Below are 18,967 nucleotides of genomic sequence, written 5' to 3'. Positions count from 1 at the left end.
CTCTGCCAACGCCATGGCAGCAGAAAGCAGTAACTGTGGTATTAGGGGGAACCAGAAAGGGGCCCTCGGGGCCACCACGCAGACACTGTGGGGGCAGCCCAACTCTCCGGCCAAATCCACACCTGGTGGGGAGGTGGGGGCTTCTCAGTCCCAGGCCAACTCCTCCATGGCCCTGGACCAATTCCTGGCCCAGAATGCCAGGTTAGGAGGATGACAGGGAAACAGGGTTTCCAGAAATCCCAACCCAGCAAGGGGAACAGGCCTAAGAGACCCATAATCACGCTGCCACTGGACCCTGGAGTGGGGACATAGCTCCCTGACCTGGAGACGAAAGGCTTCATAAAGCAAGTGACATCTGAAGCAGGTTTTGAGGCAAGAGTAGACATTTTTCAAGAGAAGAGGGCACTGGAGTGGGGACAGACTCTTCTGGCCTCCTTTCCCCTCTGACTGCAGGCTCTTCCCTCTCCCTGCCGACCAGCCTAGGTCAGGTAAGTGCCCCCCCCCCAGCCATACCCTGGGAGGGCCTGGGTCTGATCAGCCTTCAGCTGTACAGGCTGCCGTGAGAAGAACACAAAGGCGACAATAGACAAGACAGCGAACAGACAAGGGGCACGGACACTGTTTATTGAGTGACAAGTGCAGGAGAGGTAGGTGGCTCCAGTGCAGAAGTGGAGATGGCAGGTCATGCCAAGGTGCTGTGGGCATCTGGCAGCCAGGCCATGCCCCCCCATCCTAGGGGACAGCACAAGCTCACTATGACAGGAGTAGCAAGGAGCCAGCCAGGGGCAGAGGCGGCCACAGCCTCTCATGATCCTGGGCAAGAAGCGGCAGATGAACTTGGCACAGGGACCTGGGATGGGAGGACTAGGGTCTGGGGGTTCTAGTGGGGAGAGTGGGAGGGGATCACGTCTGTGGGGTGGAGTAGAGACTGTGGTGGTGGCCACCTGGTCCCAGCACCTGGGAGAAGAGCAGAGGAGTGGTCCGTGTCTGGCTGCCTCCGCACCAGCCCGGCTCCCGCCCGATGGCGCCATACCAGCTGCCGGAGCCCAGGCTGCCCGACATGCTGCAGGCAGAGAAACAAGGATCAGTCCCAAGGCAGGGACCCGGGCCACAATCACAAGATATGGCGGTGGGAGAGAGGCTTATTAGCACAAGGCCCAGGGCCTCCACCTTTCCAGCACCTAGGGCCTGAACCGTCTAGACTATGGCAAACTGCAACTTGGGGTGGGAAGCAGAAGAGACCTCACGCAGTACAGACAGGAAGCAGGGGCGGGGCAGGGGTGGGGCAAGGGGAGAAAGTGGCAGGACCAGGCTCTAGGTCCCCATGGCTCAATGGAGGGAGCTGGGAGCTGGGAGGACCTGAGGCAGGGCCAGGGCTCCTACCTGGTGCTCTCACTACGGCTGTGCTCCCAGGAGCAGCCCTCGTCCTCACAGTGCCCGGCCCGGTCAAAGAAGTAGGAACGGGAGCCAAAGACCTGCCCATTGAGGATGCGGCTGGTGCTCTGGGGGAGGAAACCAGCATCGTGCTTTCTCCTGCCCCACCATTGGCTTCCCACGGCCCTGCCAGAACCTGGCCCAGGGATTCCCGGCAACCATCCCTCTCCACTGGCCCTCACCAGGTCCTGCGGGGGCCGGTGCACCCGGAAGAAGCCCACCAGCAGGGTGGTGGGCAGCAGCTCCCACACAAAGAGGATGAGGCCAAACACCAGGTAGCCTTTGTTCCCCAGGTCATTTACCAGGTCCGCCTGTGGGAAGACAGGAGTTTGTATCAATCCACAACTGTGTCGGGGCGGGGGGCGTGACCCAGACAGAGTCGAGGCCAACTGGGGGCCAAGAGCCATGGCCATTAGGGAGGCACCTGCCGTGCTGAATGCCCACCTGGTCAGAGACGTTGTACCAGTCATAATCGAAGGCATCCAGCCGGCTCCGGGGGGCCAAGGCCAAGGCCGCCAGGTTGTAGCAGGCCCGGCTGGCGTAGAGCAGGACCATGGCACCACCCATCGCAGCTGCCTGGCACACACTGGTCCCCTGGCACAAATGACAAAAGAGGACCCTCAGGGAGGGGAAGCTCCAGCTCCCTCTCTACCCAGACGATCACTGCCCAAAGGCCCCAAGGGACACCCAGGGATCAGGGCTTGTGGCCCTACCTTGGCCTCCAGGTAGATGCTGGTGGAAGGCGCCCGCCGGGCGACAAGGCAGAGGCAGGCAGCAAGAGAGAGTGCGCAGATAACAAAGAGGGAGTCGCTCACCAGGACTCGCACCAGCAGGAGGGCCCAGGGCTGTGCCCGGCGCCGGCGGGACAGCACAGCGCACAGCACGTTCACCAGCAGAAAGAGCAGCGAGGCCCCCACGAAGGCCCCTCGGACAGCCAGCCTGCAGCCCACAGCACAGTCAGCCCCAGGAAACCATCGCTGGCACCCACTGAACCCCCCACCAAACTCCCTCAGGGTCAATCAGAATCAATCCAGACCAACCAATCTGAACCCCGGCTCTCCAGTTTCACAGATGGGGAAACCGAGGCCCACAGAGGTCAGACAGTGACTGACAGCTATGGTAGAGCAGAAAGAGCACAAGACTGAGAGTCAGAGACGTGGGGTCAGGGGCGCTTGGGTGGTTCAGTCAGTTGAGGCTGAGTGTTTGCCTTTGGTTGCGGTTGTGATCCCAGGCTCCCTGCTCAGCGGGGAGTCTGCTTCTCCCGCTCTCTCTGCCCTTCTCCCCACTTGTGCACTCTCTCTCTCGATAATAAATAAATAAAATCTTTTAAAAAGAAAAAAAAAAGGAAAGGAAAGGAAAGAAAAGAAAAAAGAAAGAAACCTAAGTTTAAGCCCTGGCTCTGGTTTCCACCAGATCTATGACCTTGAACATGTGGCTTTACCTTGCCGGGCCTCAGTTTCTTCATCTCTCGGATGGGGATAATAACAGCCTCCCAGGTAAGTTGTAATAGTGTTTGTGAAAGCTCTGAAAGCTCTTAATAAACCGTAAGACGTTATACAAACGACAAGCTTATCACCGCCCAAGGTCAGCCGCAAGTGCGGTCTGGGGCTTCTGGGGCTGGAGCCTCAGCTCTTCTTCCGTCAGGGATGACGCTGGGACCCTATCCCTTCACACTAGCATGGCTGTTTCCATCAACGCTGCCCTTCACAGGTGCAGTGCCTTTGCAGAGCTGTCTGTACCACGTGCCTAACTTTTCATGGCTCTTTCACAAACATCTGCTAAGTTGTCCCCACCTTGGTACTGCACAGGGTCAGGGGGCAAGAAACAGACACCAGGCTGCTCCCTGCCCCTGGCCTGGGGGATATGCCCATACATCCCGGGTACTTACAAGCCTCGGCTCATCTCCGGCCGGCGCTTCGCCTTGGCCTTGAACACAACCTGGGAGCAGAAATGCCCATCATTCCTTTGGGCCCCTCGGCCTGCCACCCCACAGCCCACCCCCACCCGTTACCATGGTTACCTGGGCAAAGTAGAGGTTCATAAGTGTCAGGGTGAAGAACTGCAGGCAGACAGGGCAGCAGTAGAGAAGCCAAAAGGGCAGGGGTCCCAGACGGTTGGCTCGGGGGGTATCTCGGAAGTAGAAGGAGAAGAGGGTGGTGCGCAAGGCAGCCCAGAGCAGACAGAGTGCCAGGAACACTGTCTGATAGCTCAGACGCTTGTGCCCATAGAGAAGCACCAGCCAGAGCTGGGCATATACCGAGAAGAAGAGCAGGGCATACAAAGTGGTGTAGGCCGCAGTCAGCCCCAGGGTCACGGCGGGAGGCAGCGCAGGAACCAGCCCAGCAGCAGGCACCAGGCCAGACAGGTTACTCTCCATGTCAGGACAGGAGGCCTGAATCCCAGAGAAAGAGATGGAGGGGCTGGCAGGGGGCCAGGTAAATAAATACGGAGGGGTGGGAGTTGCAGGGAGCAGCGACAGAGATGGGGAGCTCAGGAGAAAAGAAACTGCAGCTGGCCAGGCCCTTCCCTCTCAACAGAGAGACCCTGCCCTTGCAGCGGGACACAGGCAGCCCGAGCCCCTTACTCTGGGGCGTGGAAGGACAGACCCTCTGGAAGGCAGAGGCGGGAAGTGGGCAGGATATCCTCCCTGGGCCAGCCCCAGAGCCAGGATGAGGGGGTGCAGAGCCTGAAGGACAGGGGTCCCTGGCCTTGGTCGTTGCAGTCGTCCCGGCTGGAGGGGGAGAGCCGGCAGATATCCTTCGGCTGAAGGCAGCGGCCGCTGCGGGGGACGCTCAACGCCCAGCTCTCCCCCCACCAAACTGGGGGTCTCTCTCCCCTCCAATAATCCGGATTGGGGGTGGCCTCTGCCTTCCGTCCTCGGAATTCCGGACGACGCTGCCCCGCCCCCACCCCACCCCCCACTGCATCCACTCTCAGCCTCGAGGGCCGGGAGGTGGCCGATGCCGGGTGCTCAGGACGCCGCTGGGGGAGCCGGCTCTGGTCGCTGGGACCCGGGGCTCCGGCTCCCCAGCTCCCCGGCTCCCGCTGCTCCGCCCCCTCCTGCGCCTGCGCCTGCGCGGGCGCCGTTCGCTACGCTAAATGCGGAGGGTCTGGCCCCCACCAGCCCCGCAGGCCCGCGCCGCGCCCGGCGCGGAGCCGTTCGAGAATTGGCGCGAGGTGCGTCGGGGACAGGCGCCAGGGGTTACTAGGAGCAGCGGGAGGCCAAGACGCTGGGGCGGAACCGCATCTGGCGGGCGCCCGGGTGGGCCGTGCCCGGAGCCACCTGCCCTCGTCTGTTTGGGGGACCGCTAGTTCCCAGGTTTCTCCTCCCTATCCCCAAATCCAGATTGCCGGCGGGGGGGGCGGCAACAACTCCCCCTCACCCGCTCTCCGAAGGAAACTTCCGCCCACAGCCAAGATGGCCCCCGGGCCCCGCCCCCTGGGTTTAACCCGCAGGGCCCCGCAGTCCCGGGGAGGCACGCCCGCCCCACTCCCCGGCGGGCCGCCGTTCCCGCTCACCTGGCCGGCTGCCTGCTCCCGCGAGTCCTACGGCCACCCTCAACGGGGCCCCCTCTCCTGCGCCGGGGCAGTCATCCTGCCGGGGAGGAGGCTCCCTCGCTTATCTCGAGCTCTCCTGAGCTGGCGCGGAGAGTAGTGCCCCCGAGGCGGGCGGTACGAGGTTTCCACCGTGGGGAAGAGGGAGCGGGACTTCCCGACCCGGATACCCAGTCCACACGGAGCAGTGACAACAGCAACGACAATTTCATCCAGATGAAGCAGTGACAACAGCAACAACACCTGCATCGACGGCTGAGCTTCAACTGAAGCCTTTGCAAAGTGCTTTCACCCACAGTAATCACTCGGTTTACAAAGTTGTCTGGCTTCTAAGGGAGGTGTCATTATCTTCATTCTACAGGAGTGGAGACTAAGGCCCAGAGGGGCTGAAGGGCTTGTCAGCAGAAGCTGGTCTCCAGGTTCCAAATGGGGACCCAGAGAATCCCTCATCTGCTCCCACGCATGGCTCGGGCACAAGGAAGTCGGGAACTGAGCGGCGGGAGGCGAGACAGGGACCTAGTGGGACGACGGTGGGCAAGGGAGCCTGTCCGCCGGCGGGGGCGGAGGCTGGGCTGGGGTGGCCACGCCCCCTGGCCGGCCCTAGTGACATTTCAAGAGCTGATTGGGCCGGGTCGGTGACAGTTCCCGTTGCCCGGGCAACTGGGGCCGGGCTCCCTCGGTACTAGAGGGAGGCGGCAGGCCCGGGTCAGGGGCCTCCTCGAGATCGGGCTTGGGGTAAGACTCGTGTGCCGCCACCGAGGGCAGGTTGGGCCTGGGTCTGAGTAGGGGACTAGGACTGCTTCACAGCACCAGGGCTCCAAAAGAGGAGAGTTCGGTCCTGTTTGGACAGGCTGAACGACCTGCCTGGCTAGGATCAGTGGACAGATCTGGGCCTGGGAAGCAGGGTGAACGTGGGGTTCTAAGGTGGGAGAGAGGGAACTACAGTCATCTGCCCCTCCCTTCACCAGCCACCATTTGCCCCAGCTTGTGCCCTAACTACCTGCCATCTTGCCCCCACAGCCCAGAGCATGTTCCAGATCCCAGAGTTTGAGCCCAGTGAGCAGGAAGACTCCAGCCCTGCAGATAGGGGCCTGGGCCCCAGCCCCACAGGGGATCAACCCCCAGGCCTTGGCAAGCACCTGCAGACGGCCCCAGGCCTCCTAGGGGAAGCTGGTCACCAGCAGGGGCAGCCGGCCAGCAGCAGCCACCATGGAGGTAGGTACCCACCCCCCAACCACCTGCCTCTCCACCTTGCCCCCAACCCAGTAGCTCCCCACATCCCAGCTGCATCCCCACTAACTGGCTGGCTTCGAGTAAGTGCCTAACCTGTCTGCACTTCAGTTTCCTCTTCTGTAAAACAGAGCAATTAATCACCACCGTTGTAGGACTGTTGGGATGATACCAGAAATATATAGGAAGCACTTAATTATAGTGCCAGTGCATAGTAAATGCTCAAAGAATGTAGCTGTTAGCCTAGGACCAGCACAGAAATCACCCAGAGAGAGACGCCTGGGTGGCTCAGTCCTGCCTTGGGCTCCGGTCACGATCCCAGGGTCCTGAGATGGAGCCCTGCATCAGGCTCCCTGCTCAGCGGGAAGCCTGCTTTTCCCTCTCCCACTCCCCCTGCTTGTGTTTCCACTCTCTCTGTGTCTCTGTCAAATAAGTAAATAAAATCTAAAATATAACACTACCTTTACATAACAAGAAAGATAGATGGAGGAGAAGGGGTCTGGACACACTCAGCGAGGGGACCCAGTGCTGAGCTGAAAGAAAGTATGGACACTGGAGGAATGGCAGCCATTTCTCCCCAGTGCCCACCTCCCCAGTGCCCACCCCCGGTCTTGGCACCTGGAACAACCATAGAGATCTTCTGTAAACAAAACTCCTATCCTTAACGTCATGAAGCCAGAAAGACCACCATCCCCAGGTTCAAGAACAAGAAGGCTTATGAAGTCCTCCTCCCCAGCCCGCGCACACACACTTTGTCAGACTGAACCCCAAATACTTTCTTTAACTCCTTTAGCGTCCAGATCTTTGCACTTGGCTGCTCGCAGCTTCCCACCGGGCCTTGGCCCCCGTGGTTCCTCTTCACCTTCAGTATCAAGGGCTTCATTTGTGCCACGTGCTGCCCCAGCCGCCAGGGGGTACATTAGTGAACAAAAGAGATAAAAGTCCTTGCTCTTTGTGGTGCCTCCAGGTTCTAGTTGAGTGGGAAGAGACAGGCCACCAACAAACAAACAAATGCTGTAGTGCCGTCCTGGCGGTGCCAGAAGCATTCTTTACTTTCTCTCCAGAGTACCAGAAGGCTGGGGGAGTGACTCTGATGGAGGTGGTCAGGGTCAACCCAGCGTGGTAAGAAGCAAGGTTAGAAGGGGGTGAGAGGTGAGCCCTGCCCATATCCCCAGAAAAACAGATCCCGACTGGAAAAATATCCCAGCCTAGGGAAGGGCCAATGCAAAGGCCCTGAAGGCAGGACACAGTCTAGGTCACTGAGGGGAGGAGAGGTCGAGATGCCGCAGGGGAGATGAATGGTGGGAGGAGCATCTGGGCGGGCCGGAAGGCCTGTGCCAGGACAGAGGCTTTCACTTTGAGTGAAAACACGTGGGAGAACAGGGAGCAGAGGCAGGGCTGTCTGATATGGGATCAAGAACATCACCAGGGCCTCTGTGTTAGGACTAGTCTGCAATGGGCCAAGGCAGCCCCGTGGGGGTGCTGCAGGGGAGGCTGCTGGGAGAGTCCCAGTGAGGGAGGATGATGACTTGTGCCTGTTGGAGGCAGAGGAAATGGTACACATTTATTTTGTAGGTAGAACTGGCAGGATTTGCCAACAAACTGGGTGTGAGGTGTGCAGGAGAGAGAGGAATCAGGGAGGGCCGCAAGGCATCTGGGCTGGGCACCTGGAGGACCCTGCCATTGACTCTGATGTTGACTCTGACGGAACTACAGCCCAATCAGGAGCCTGGTGTGGGCCAAGTGAGGGGAGGGGGGCCTTCTGGGCAGCCGGTTGGAGGTTCCCAGTAGGGATAGGCCCAAGAGGGATTTATACGCCTGGGAGTTGTCAGTCCCAGAGGTAGTGTTCTCTGAGGCCTAGGCAGCCAGTGTAGACAGGCGGGGGCCTGGTCTGAGCCTGGGGCCTTGGCCTTCAGAGGGAGGCAGCAGGGAAGAAATTAGTAGCAGGATGGGAGGGAAACCAGGAGCTGGCAGGGCCCACACAGCAAGGGATTGCTTCTGGCTGGAGATCTGGGAGAGGGCCGTTGGAGTCGCCAACACATGCCGTCGCAGTTTGGGTGAGGAGATGGGGGGAAGGCTGACATCAGTTCAGAAGGGAGGGATAACGGGAAGAGAGGTGGAAACAGGGGAGCCCCCTTTGGGCAGCTGTGCTCCAGCTGTGCTCCAGCTCCAGCTGTGTTTTTTTGTTTAAGGGGAAAGAAAATAGCTTGTCTAGAAGCTGAGGGGGGTAATCCAGGAGCCAGGGAACTACCATGAGGTAGGAGAGAAGGGACACTAACTAGAGAGATGTCCTCGAGTAGGACACCAGGGTCTGGCACCGGGGGAGGGCTGGCTCAGCTAAATGCGAGACAGTGGACAGGAGTGCGTGGTTGTGAGTAGATAGGAAGTAGAAGAAGTTTCTCTCTCCGTCTCTCTCTTTTTAAGATTTTTATTTATTTGACAGAGATGTGAGAGAAGGAATACAAGCAGGGGGAATGGGAGAGGGAGAAGCAGGCTTCCCACTCAGCTGGGGGCCTGATGCGGGGCTCTATCCCAGGACCCTGGGATCAAGACTTGAGCCTCGAAGGCACACGGCTAACAACTGAGTCACTCAGGGGCCCCAGCAGAAGTTTCTCTTGTGGGTGCTGCCAGTTTCTCCAGGAAAGGGTGGGAAGAGAGCGGGTCAGTCTTGAAGTGGTCATCCATCCCCAAGCACAGAGTATGCGAGGTGGGCTGGGCAATGTCAAGGGCACCACGTTGTCAGTTTCTTTTTTTTTTTTTTTAATTATAAACTTTTTTTTTTTTCCCTAAAGATTTTGCTGTTTATTCGAGAGTGAGTGAGTGAGAGAGAGAACATGAGTGGCCAGGAAGAGCAGAGGGACAGGGAGAAGCAGATTCCCTGCTGAACAAGGAGCCTGAGTGGTACTAGATCCCAGGAACTTGGGATCATGACCTGAGCAGAAGGCAGATGCTTTTTTTTTTTAGGTTTTATTTATTTATTTATTTTCTTATTTATTTGTCAGAGACAAAGAGAGACACAGCGAGAGAGGGAACACAAGCAGGGGGAGTGGGAGATGGAGAAGCAGGCTTCCCGCTGAACAGGGAGCCAGATGTGGGTCTCGATCCCAGGACCCTGGGATTACGACCTGAGATGCTTAACTGACTGAGCCACCCAGGCACCCATGCCATGAATTTCAGTGGAGGCAACATGGCTATGCTTTTCTTCAGCCTGGGGGTCCAAGGGGCCAGCTGGGAGTTAGAGTTTAGCCAGAGCTGTGCCTGACTCAGCCCAGCTGGGGAGGGCTGCTTGAGGGTGTCTGCTCGGAGAGGCAGTGTGGGGTGTAGCCTGGCTCTGGGAGTTCTGGCATCACTAGAGTGGGCTTCCAGGGGAGGGAGCCAGCCAGGTAGAAGCTGCGAGGCTTAGGATGGAGTTCCTGAAGGTTCTCTCCAGGGGAAGAAGGGAGAGGCTGGAAAGCAGAAGGGCCACTTGGGTCCTGGGAGTGAACGAGGTCGGGACTGGAGGAAACTTCTGCACCAGTGGGTGTGTGGCCTGAGGGCGGGGGTACCTCCCCCAGCTCCAGACCCTTCCATGAGGAAGACAGCAAGGGAGAAAGTAGCCATTGACAGGAGTTCTTAAACTTTCGACTTAGTTTTATTTTTTTAATTTAAATTCAATTCATTAACATATAGTGTATTACAAGTTTCAGAGTTGGAGGTCAGTGACTCATCAGTTGCATATAACAGCGCTCATTCCCTTGCCCAGGTACCCCCTCCCCCCACCCACCTCTGGACTTAGTTTTCTTTTTTCTTTAAAGATTTTATTTATTTGATAGAGATCACAGGTAGGCAGAGAGGCAGGCAGAGAGAGAGAGGGGGAAGCAGGCTCCCTGCCGAGCAGAGAGCCCGACGCCCCGACGCTGGGCTCGATCCCAAGACCCTGAGATCATCACCTGAGCCGAAGGCAGAGGCTTTAACCCAATGAGCCACCCAGGCACCCCTGGACTTAGTTTTCAGTGCCGAAAAAGCAAATGATTTTCCCAGAAAAGATCAGCAAGGTTGGGGGGGGATTGCTCTTTGGGAGCCACAGAGCCCCCGCCCCCTCCAGGCCTGCTGAGTCCCAGTCACTCTGCACATTCCCTGACCCCTGGGCCCCGTGGGACTGGATGTGTGCATGTCCCCAGGGCAGAGACTGTGACACCTTTTGTGCTGTGACAGCCCCAGCGCATAGCCCAGGGCCCGGGACAGGTAGGTGCACTGGGAGCAGCGGGCAGTGTGTGTGGATGGTGGGGAGGGAGGGAGGATCGCCCAGTGGGGCCAGACCACAGGGTTCAAACTCCGCCCCACCCTCCCTTAGTGGGCTCAACTTGAGCAGGTGAGTTAACTGTCTGCCTCAGTTTTCTTATCTGTAAAGTGAGAATAGAAACTCATCTTCCCTTCTTATAGGGGGGATCTGATCAGTTAATATGGGAAACGCGCTGGGGCACCTGGGCGGTTCAGTCGGTTAAGTGTCTGCCTTCGGCTCAGGTCATGATCCTGGAGCCCCAGGATCCAGCCCCCTCATCCGGGCTCCCTGGTCAGCAGGGAGTCTGTTTCTCCCTCTACCTGTCACCGTGCCGTGCCGTGTTCTCTCTCACTCTCTCTGTCTCTCTCTCAAATAAAATCTTCAAAAGAAAAAGAAAAAGCTTCTCAAAAAAAAAAAAAAAATAGAGGAAAAGTGCTTAGAAACAGTGCCTGCGGGCGCCTGGGTGGCTCAGTGGGTTAAACCTCTGCCTTTGGCTCGGGTCCTGATCCTAGGGTCCTAGGATCCAGCCCCACATCGGCTCTCTGCTTAGCTGGGAGGCTCCTTCCCCCTCTCTCTCTGCCTGCCTATCTGCTTGTGATCTCTCTCTTTCCTCTGTCAAGTAAATAAATAAAAATCTTATTAAAAAAAAAAAGAAAGAAAAAAGAGACAGTGTGTTCCTCTGGCACAGAGGAAGCTTTGCTGTTCTTACTAGACTGCAACAATTGTTGCCGTTGTTGTTGTTAATTTTTATTTATTTGTTAGAGAGCATTCAAGCAGGGAGAGCAACAGGCGGGGAGAGAAGCAGGCTCTGCACTGAGCAAGGAGCCTGATATGGGACTTGACCCCAGGATTCTGGGATCATGACCTGAGCCGAAGGCAGACGCACGACTGACTGAGCCTCCCAGGCGCCCCTGTTGCTCTTGTTGTTAATGTGAATTGTTGGCCCAGACCCTGAGCAGAGCTGAGGACTGCTGTAGACGTGGACCACCCATGCCTCCTGATAATGGACACGGAAAGGTTAAGTTAGAACCAGAATGTAAAGGCCTTGGAAGCCACACTAAGGAGTTTGGACTTTACTTCCTTGGCAATGGGGAGCCGTTGAAGGTTTCAGGCAGAGAACAGACACAGTTGGATTTAGGGCAGGGGTTGGCAAACCACAGCCACAGGCTAAATCCCTATTTTTTTTTTAAAGATTTTATTTATTTATTTGACAGAGATCACAAGTAGGCGGAGAGGCAGGCAGAGAGAGAGGAGGAAGCAGGATCTCTGCCGAGCAGAGAGCCTGATGCGGGGCTCTATCCCAGGACCCTGGGATCACGACCTGAGCCAAAGGCAGAGGCTTTAACCCACTGAGCCACCCAGGCACCCCTCCCTATTTTTTTTTTTTAAGATTTTATTTATTTGTTTATTTATCAGAGAGAGAGAGCACAAGCAGGGGAAGAGGAAGGGTGGCAGGCAGAGGAAGAGAGAGAAGCAGGCTTTCTGCTGAGCAAGGAGCCCGATGCGGAACTCGATCCCAGGACCCTGGGACTGTGACCTGAGTCGAAGGCAGCCGTTTAACTGACTGAGCCACCCAGGTTTCCCTAAATCCCAATTTTTTTTGTCAGCCTGTGAGCTAAGAATGGTTTTGACATAAACATTTTAGTGGAATACAGCAACACAATTATATATTGTTCATGGCTTCTTTCAAGCAATGACCACAGAATTGAGTAGTTGTCACAGAGACCGTGTGGCCTGCAGTGGCCCAAAACATTTCCTCTCTGGCCCTTTACCGAAAACATTTGCCAGCTCCTGCTATAGAGTGTTTTTCTGATTCAGCAGCTCCGAGCAAGATGGGGTGTGTTCTTTGCAGGCCAGTAAGGTATTTCTATACCCCAGATGGCTTTAGGGTAGACAAGGAGCCTGGGCTTCCTGCAGGTGCTGGAACCTGATGGGCCCCACGCGCATGCTCAGCTTGGGCCACCAGCCTGGCTGCCTGCTGGGAGCCGGAGGCAAGCGGTAGGTGAGACCCTGCAGGCAGGAGAGCAGGATTCAAACCCTGAGTTGCCCTATGACCAAGCTTCACTGCCTCAGGCTGCCCGGAACACCAGCGTTATGCTAAAGTGTGTAAGGTTGCTCTCCCAAGCATCAACTTAGATGTGTCAGGCCCCCACCCACTTACCCAGAGGCCCCATGGTAAAGAATTTAAGATTTTCCTGGGGCTTGGGGCCCTTCCCACTGGAGGTCCCTCCCTCTCCCCACCCCAGCCCCAGGCGACCTGAGAGGGTGGTGTGCGTGGGCAAGCCTGAGCACCCACCCTAGCTCGAGCCCAGGCAGGAGCTGCTCCCTCTCCCTCCTACCTCACTTCCTCAGAGTGGGGAGAGGCCCCTTCTGTCCAGCCCCGGGATGTGGGAATGTGCCAGGCGAGAGCTGATTGGAGAGTGGGATGGTTCAGAGTGACTATGTCCACTGCCCCAGGGTGTTCACGGAAAATTCCTCAGGTTTTTTTTCCAGTACAAAGGAGGACGCTTTTATTTATTTATTTATTTTTATTCATTTATTTGACAGAGATCACAAGTAGGCAGAGAGGCAGGCAGAGAGAGAGAGAGGAGGAAGCAGGCTCCTTGCTGAGCAGAGAGCCGGATGCGGGGCTCGATCCCAGGACTCTGAGATCATGACCTGAGCTGAAGGCAGAGGCTTAACCCACTGAGCCACCCAGGCGCCCCAAGAAGGACACTTAAAAGCTCAGTTTACATGTATGGTTGTCATTCTGATGGTGGCTGGCTTGGCATCGCGAAATCCATGGCTTTGGTGGAAACAGCCTGCCCCAGAGGATAGGTTCCTGGTAGGGCTGACACTCATGGAGGGCCCAGAGATGCCTTCCCTAAGTGGCACCCCCAAGGTGGCCTGTGGGGCGGATGTTGGGAACTGGGGGCATGACCATTAAGGACACAGGCCCTGGAGCCAGACTGGTTGGGTTTGGATCCCAGCTCTGCCACCTACAAGCTGGGTGACATCGGGGAAGTGACTTACCCTCTCTGGGCCTTAGTCTTCTCCTCCATAAAATGGGGACAGTAAGGAACCTTCCTCTTAGGGTGTGGTGGGGACGTAATGAATCGATTCAGGTGAAGAACGTGAGCCTGACTGACACGGCCAGTGCTCTTCTGATTTCCGGGCGAAGGCATGGCGCCCAGACCAAGTGGCCACCTGCAAGTCACTTGCTTTCTGACTTTTTTGGACCTGGTGTCTGTCAAGTGTGGTGGTTGTGCGCTTTCTTAAAAGCTAGTGAAGGAGAACAGCTGACGTTCCTTGAGCCCTTAAGTGGCCAGGAGGGTGTGCCCGATGCAGGACCTCTGGCAAGTTCCTAACCTCTAGGTGCCTCCACTTCTTCCTCTGTAGCATGGGTGGGGGAGTGGGGGAACGGGACTTTGCAGCCGCCTCACTGGGAAGCTGGGAGGTTTCAGGATGTCAAAGGGGTCAGAACCTGATTCTCTTCTTGTCTCATCTGTTATTGGGGTGGTCCTGGGAGACGGGGACTGCCCCCATTTATTTAATTTATTTTTTTATTCTTTAAGATGTGTTTATTGGAGAAGGAGCATGAGTGGGGGGAGGGGCAGAGGAAGAGGGAGCCTGGGATCATGACCTGAGCCAAAGGCAGACATTTAACCCCCTAACCGTGTGAGCCACCCAGGTGCCCCTCTTTTTTTTTTTTTTTTTTTTTTTAAGATTTTATTTTATTAGAGCATGAGCTGGGAAAGAGGCAGATGGAGAGGGAGAGGCAGACTCCACACTAAGCAGGGAGCCCCATGCAGGGCTAGAGCTGAAGGCAGACGCCCAACTGATTGAGCCACCCCTGCCCCCATTTCATAGAGGAAGACACTGAGGCCCCAGTAGGAAGGGCCCAAGGTGGGCTGGATGGCCCCGCAGTGGGGCTCCTACTCAGCATGCCCCACCCCCTGCCCAAGAGCACGCATTCTCTTCCTCTTTCTCTCCCAAATAAATAAATAGAATCTTAAAATAAATAAAGGTGGGGGGCTAAAATCACAAAGCAGGAAATTAAACTGGTTGAGGTGGGGCCCTGTCTGCCCCGCCCCCACACCCTACTGAACTGGAAAAGTGCTCTGTGGGTGGGCGTGTCCTTGTCAAGGGTGTTTCTGTTCCTGACTCTTCCAGCCTGTATCCCTAGTCCTGATTTCTTTTTTTTTTTAAATATTTTATTTATTTATTCGACACAGAGATCACAAGTAGGCAGAGAGGCAGGCAGAGAGAGAAAGGGGGAAGCAGGCTCCCCGGTGAGCAGAGAGCCGGATGTGGGGCTCGATCCCAGGAACCTGGGATCATGACCTGAGCTGAAGGCAGAGTCCCAACCCACTGAGCCACCCAGGCGCCCCCTAGTCCTGATTTCTGATTTAGCTTCCTGTTCTCCACTTCCACCTCACTCCTCGGAGGCCTCATGGTGTTCCTGCCTGACCTCAGGCCTGGACTTCAGTAAGGCTCAGAACAGCCAGGAGCTTGGACCACCCTCTTAGCCTAGGCCTTTCTGGATCCAGTACCCTCTTCCCTTCTTAGCTTTCTTAGTCCCGTCTCTGGAGCTGGGCCCCTTGGAGGCCCTATGGCCCCTGAAAGTGACCCTCAGGGCTTTGCGTAAGGTCCTTTGGGAGAGGCTGAGACACCGTTTTGCCGTGGCAAAAAAAAAAAAGTCTGAGCCTAAATCTTACTTCCTCCAAAATGCCTTTCCTGACAGATGGGCCTTGCCGGGGGCCCTGAGCACCTTCCCCTGCACCACTTCCCTGCTGGCTTTCACAGTACTAGGTAGCTCTGGGTTTTTGCTCCTGGGACTGGTTCTAGGTCTTTGTTGGTCTAGATTTGGGGGTGGGGTTGGCGGGAGCGGAGGAACGGCACACAGTACACAGGTCAGACAGACTAAGAACACAGGAGAGGTGACCATGAATGACAACCTGTCGTGTACTTCGTTTCCAGAGCACTTTCACATTGTTTTATGTGACCTTTCCACTGCCACTGGTAGTCGGGGACAGGTCTACCCCCACACGGGGGAGCACACTGGCTCAGAGCTGAAGGGTGGTCTGATAAGGGAAGAGGTGTAGCTCATTGGTTGATCACTGGGCTCTGGAAGTCTAGAGACTGCCAACCTGAGAGCATCATACTGTGCGACTGTGGACAAGTCTCCACTCTCTAAGCCTCTGTCTTCTCGTCTGTAAAATGGAGGCCGTGTTAGGACTCAACTTCTTAGGCTGGTTGGGAGCATGAGGGAATTCCCAGGGTTGGCACATAGTAAGTGCTCCATAATCATTACCTTAAAAAAAGTCAACAGACCCTTCCAGACTCTTCTCCAAAGCAGGTATCTTGGGAGGTACAGACATGCTGCTGACAGGTCCTTGCTCTCCAGGGCCCAAGGTCTCCCTAGGCCAGAACAGTGAAACAAATGGGCCCCAGCAGGTCACTTGCAGAGCTGGAGTTCAGCCCTGCCTTAGGCGGGAGATCTCATCCAAGTGATTGATTTCGTCCAAGGACTGCCCTGAGGCCCCGTGGCCTTGCGCTGATAGCTTTGCGACTTATGACCTTATTTTATGGCACGGACAGCAGCAGAGGTCATTTAATACACTAAGGGCCTGGCCCATTACTGGGGCTCAATTAAGATTTATGGGATTAATGAGAAGTTAATGGGAATCTTCACAAAAGCCCCACGAGCTTCCCTCGCTTTACATATGAAGGAACTGAACTGGGGCTCGGAGGTACTTTGAGGCACCTGCCAAGCTACTGTGCACCCATGGACACCAGCGGGCGGGGAGCTGGTGCCGAGGGCTTTGGCAAAGCTGGAGGCGCGGAGGAGTGGGGACTCATGCCACCCCCGTCCCCTGTGCAGGCGCTGGGGCTGTGGAGACGCGGAGTCGCCATAGCTCGTACCCCGCGGGGACCGAGGAAGATGAGGGGATGGAGGAGGAAGAGCTTAGCCCTTTCCGGGGACGCTCGCGGTCAGCGCCCCCCAACCTTTGTGCTGCACTGCGTTATGGCCGCGAGCTCCGGAGGATGAGCGACGAGTTCCAGGGCTCCTTCAAGGTGAGCGCCGGCCCCAAAGCATGTCGGGATCTGTAGTTCGGGGACCCCTCCCCCCGCCCTCCCGGCCCCGGGCCACTCTTCCTGCGTCCCAGGGCCTGCCGGTATCTGTAGTCCAGACCGAGCGTCAGAAGGCCAAAGCGCCTGAGTTTCCGGAATGCTCGGGGCGCGAGGCATGCTGGTATTTGTGCTCCCGATGGGCCCCTTTCGGATATCCGGGTTCTTTGGCCTCAAGTTCAGAATTACTTAGGCTACGTTTCGGGCTCTGATACTCACAAGGTCCTAAGCGTTCTCCCCCAGCGCCCCTGGCAGGGTGCGTCTGGGATCTAACCAGTCCCATTTCTAAGGGCCCAAGCGACCCTTGGAGCTTCCGTAAGTGGTCAGGAGGCTACTCGTACGGGGCATGCGGGGAGTTATGGTTTAGGGCCCCCGGGCATCTCAGCGGTGGGATTCCGGAGGTGGAGGGCTCCGACTTGGGCTTCCACGACAGGCTAACTCATTTAACCCTCTCTTCCCACCCGAAGGGACTTCCTCGCCCGAAGAGCGCGGGCACAGCCACGCAGATGCGACAAAGTCCCAGTTGGACGCGCGTCATCCAGTCCTGGTGGGATCGGAACTTGGGGAGAGGAGGCTCCGCCCCCTCCCAATGACCCGTCCCACAGCCCGAAACCCCCCCCCTTTCCCGGCGCCGCCGGCGGCCATCTTGGGTGTGGGCGGAAGTCTTTTCCGCAGCCTTTATGCAAGAAAGAGGATCAGTCCTTTCCTTTTCGAAGGAGGCGATCTGACCCAAAGCCCGATTTCCTTCCGGTGTGTACGAAGAGCACGGAGGGGTTTGTCCCCGTCGGAAGTTTTGAAGTTTTATCCGCTCTTAGCCGCCGGAAGTGGCACTGTGACCCCGCCCCCGGCGCTGGGCTACTCCCATCGTCTGCAAGTTGCAATTCGGCGAAATCCTGACTTCTCACCAGAACCCTTTCCTCCGCGGTGTCGCTGGGGGCCATTGCTTGCAGTGACATGTACTTAATAAAGCCCGCGTTTGTGCCGCCGAGTCTCCTCTCTCCGTCGCTTGGGGCTTCGCAGGCAGGGGCAGCGCTAGCACTGACAGTTTCAAAAGATGTCCTCGCTTTACACATAAGGGAAACCGAGGCTCTTTTTGAGCGACTTACCCTGGAACCGAGACCGGGAACGGGTCCAGGCGGCGACCAGAGAGCCAGGGCTGCTTGGCCTCCGGAAAGCGGAGCGCAGCCGGGCCTTGGGACCTGCAGGTCCTTATCTCTAACATGGTAATTGGGAACTGCAGGCCGGCCGGCCGCGGGAATTCCGCACTCTGCAAACCGTGCCGCCGGCCCCCAGGGAGGGTCATTTGTTCCTATTTGGGTCAGTCCTTTCAAACAGCTACTGTGTGGCCGGCCTGGGGCCAGCTCTGTTAAGGGAACTGGCAGGACGCTCAGAGCGGGGGAGGGGGGCAACGGAAGGTTGGGCCCAGGGTTGTGAGTGGACTGGTCACAGGAGAACTGGAGCTTCACCAGGACTTGGGAGCGGAGCTCGGAGCTCAATTCCAGGAAGATTTACTGGCGCCCCCTATAGACCAGCCAGCGCTTGGTACAGGGTGTAGAGAGCTGAATTACGCCACAGCTCCTCAAGCTTCCTGGCAGGGGGAGTACCAGGCTCTCAGAGTGGAATTACCGCCAGCTGAGTGCTATAATAGGGACTCAGAACCGGGGTGAGGGCGGCACCTTCCCGCAAGGGAAAGTCCCGGAGGGCTTCAGGGAGGAGGTGAGTTAGCGCTGGGAATTGAAGAGCGATATGGAAGAGGGAGCTGTCATTCCCTGTAAAGAGTGGACCCATGGAAGAATGGGAGGGGGAAGCAGCAGAGGCCAGGATTCTGAGGGGGCTGGAATGTCATCCTGGGGAGTTTGGAGTTTAGCTTGGACTTTGAGGACCGGGACTGACATGGAGTGTTTCTACATGTGGCAGCAAGCCAAATTAGGAAGAGAAGGCTTGGTGGCTGAGTGGCCTGGCCACAGAATAGAGTAGGCCAGTTTGGAGACAGGACCAGGCCTGACCACAGAAGCAAGGAGGGTTTGGGCCATGGTATTAACCCTGAGGGAACAGGGCAAAGGGGAGAGGCCCCCAGCCCTGTGCAGGGCTGGCCCTTTATCACCTCCCCACCCTGTCTGTTTGCCTGAGGCTGCAGCAAAAACAAAGAAAGAAAACACTCAATTGGCAGGAGATAAGCCCAGATAAGAGGCTGCCTTCCTCTGGAGGAGGGAGGCCGTCAGCCCGGGAAGCGCCAGGAAGCCGGGAGAGGCCTTGAAGAAGTGCCAGCCTGAGCTCCTGCGCCTGCAGCAGAACCTAGCCGCACCCTCACTGCAGGGTCTGTGCCACTCCACGCTGGTTGTCCCAAGGCCAAAACAGTCTGTCACAGAGGGTCCA

General features: G+C 57.1%; 2 protein-coding genes across 4 annotated transcripts; one reads left to right on the top strand and one right to left on the bottom strand.

The window, feature by feature from the left end:
- Positions 1-601: 601 nt before the first annotated feature.
- Positions 602-5,553, bottom strand: GPR137 (G protein-coupled receptor 137). 2 transcript variants are annotated; one of them, XM_032879352.1, is made up of 8 exons: positions 4,954-5,553; positions 3,455-3,826; positions 3,323-3,372; positions 2,148-2,373; positions 1,879-2,028; positions 1,617-1,745; positions 1,384-1,502; positions 602-1,063 (listed from the first exon to the last, which is right to left on the bottom strand). In XM_032879352.1, the coding sequence occupies exons 2-8, from the start codon at positions 3,809-3,811 to the stop codon at positions 904-906; spliced, it is 1,191 nt and encodes a 396-aa protein (XP_032735243.1). In that variant the 5' UTR covers positions 3,812-3,826; positions 4,954-5,553; the 3' UTR covers positions 602-903. The 2 variants fall into 2 exon arrangements, with proteins under 2 accessions (XP_032735243.1, XP_032735244.1); XM_032879353.1 differs by lacking the exon at positions 4,954-5,553 and adding an exon at positions 4,818-4,857.
- BAD (BCL2 associated agonist of cell death) lies at positions 4,639-17,574 on the top strand. 2 transcript variants are annotated; one of them, XM_032879357.1, is made up of 4 exons: positions 4,639-4,753; positions 6,010-6,204; positions 16,344-16,537; positions 17,059-17,574. In XM_032879357.1, the coding sequence occupies exons 2-4, from the start codon at positions 6,018-6,020 to the stop codon at positions 17,182-17,184; spliced, it is 507 nt and encodes a 168-aa protein (XP_032735248.1). In that variant the 5' UTR covers positions 4,639-4,753; positions 6,010-6,017; the 3' UTR covers positions 17,185-17,574. The 2 variants fall into 2 exon arrangements, with proteins under 2 accessions (XP_032735248.1, XP_032735247.1); XM_032879356.1 differs by lacking the exon at positions 4,639-4,753 and adding an exon at positions 5,617-5,724.
- The last annotated feature ends 1,393 nt before the right edge of the window (positions 17,575-18,967 follow it).

The sequence above is a fragment of the Lontra canadensis genome, unplaced genomic scaffold (assembly GCF_010015895.1).
Source record: "Lontra canadensis isolate GAN:19392208 unplaced genomic scaffold, GSC_riverotter_1.0 scaffold66, whole genome shotgun sequence".
Lineage (NCBI taxonomy): Eukaryota > Metazoa > Chordata > Mammalia > Carnivora > Mustelidae > Lontra > Lontra canadensis.
The sequence above is the reverse complement of the archived record's forward strand: the minus strand, read 5'-3'. Positions and strand labels throughout refer to the sequence as shown.

Coding starts and splice junctions, on each gene's coding strand:
- BAD (XM_032879357.1), top strand. CDS start 6,018: ATGTTCCAGATCCCAGAGTTTGAGCCCAGTGAGCAGGAAGACTCCAGC. Junction 6,205..16,343: donor CAGCAGCAGCCACCATGGAG/GTAGGTACCCAC, acceptor TCCCCTGTGCAG/GCGCTGGGGCTGTGGAGACG. Junction 16,538..17,058: donor AGTTCCAGGGCTCCTTCAAG/GTGAGCGCCGGC, acceptor TCCCACCCGAAG/GGACTTCCTCGCCCGAAGAG.
- GPR137 (XM_032879352.1), bottom strand. CDS start 3,811: ATGGAGAGTAACCTGTCTGGCCTGGTGCCTGCTGCTGGGCTGGTTCCT. Junction 2,374..3,322: donor CCGGAGATGAGCCGAGGCTT/GTAAGTACCCGG, acceptor TGTGGGCTGCAG/GCTGGCTGTCCGAGGGGCCT. Junction 1,064..1,383: donor AGCCGTAGTGAGAGCACCAG/GTAGGAGCCCTG, acceptor CTCTGCCTGCAG/CATGTCGGGCAGCCTGGGCT.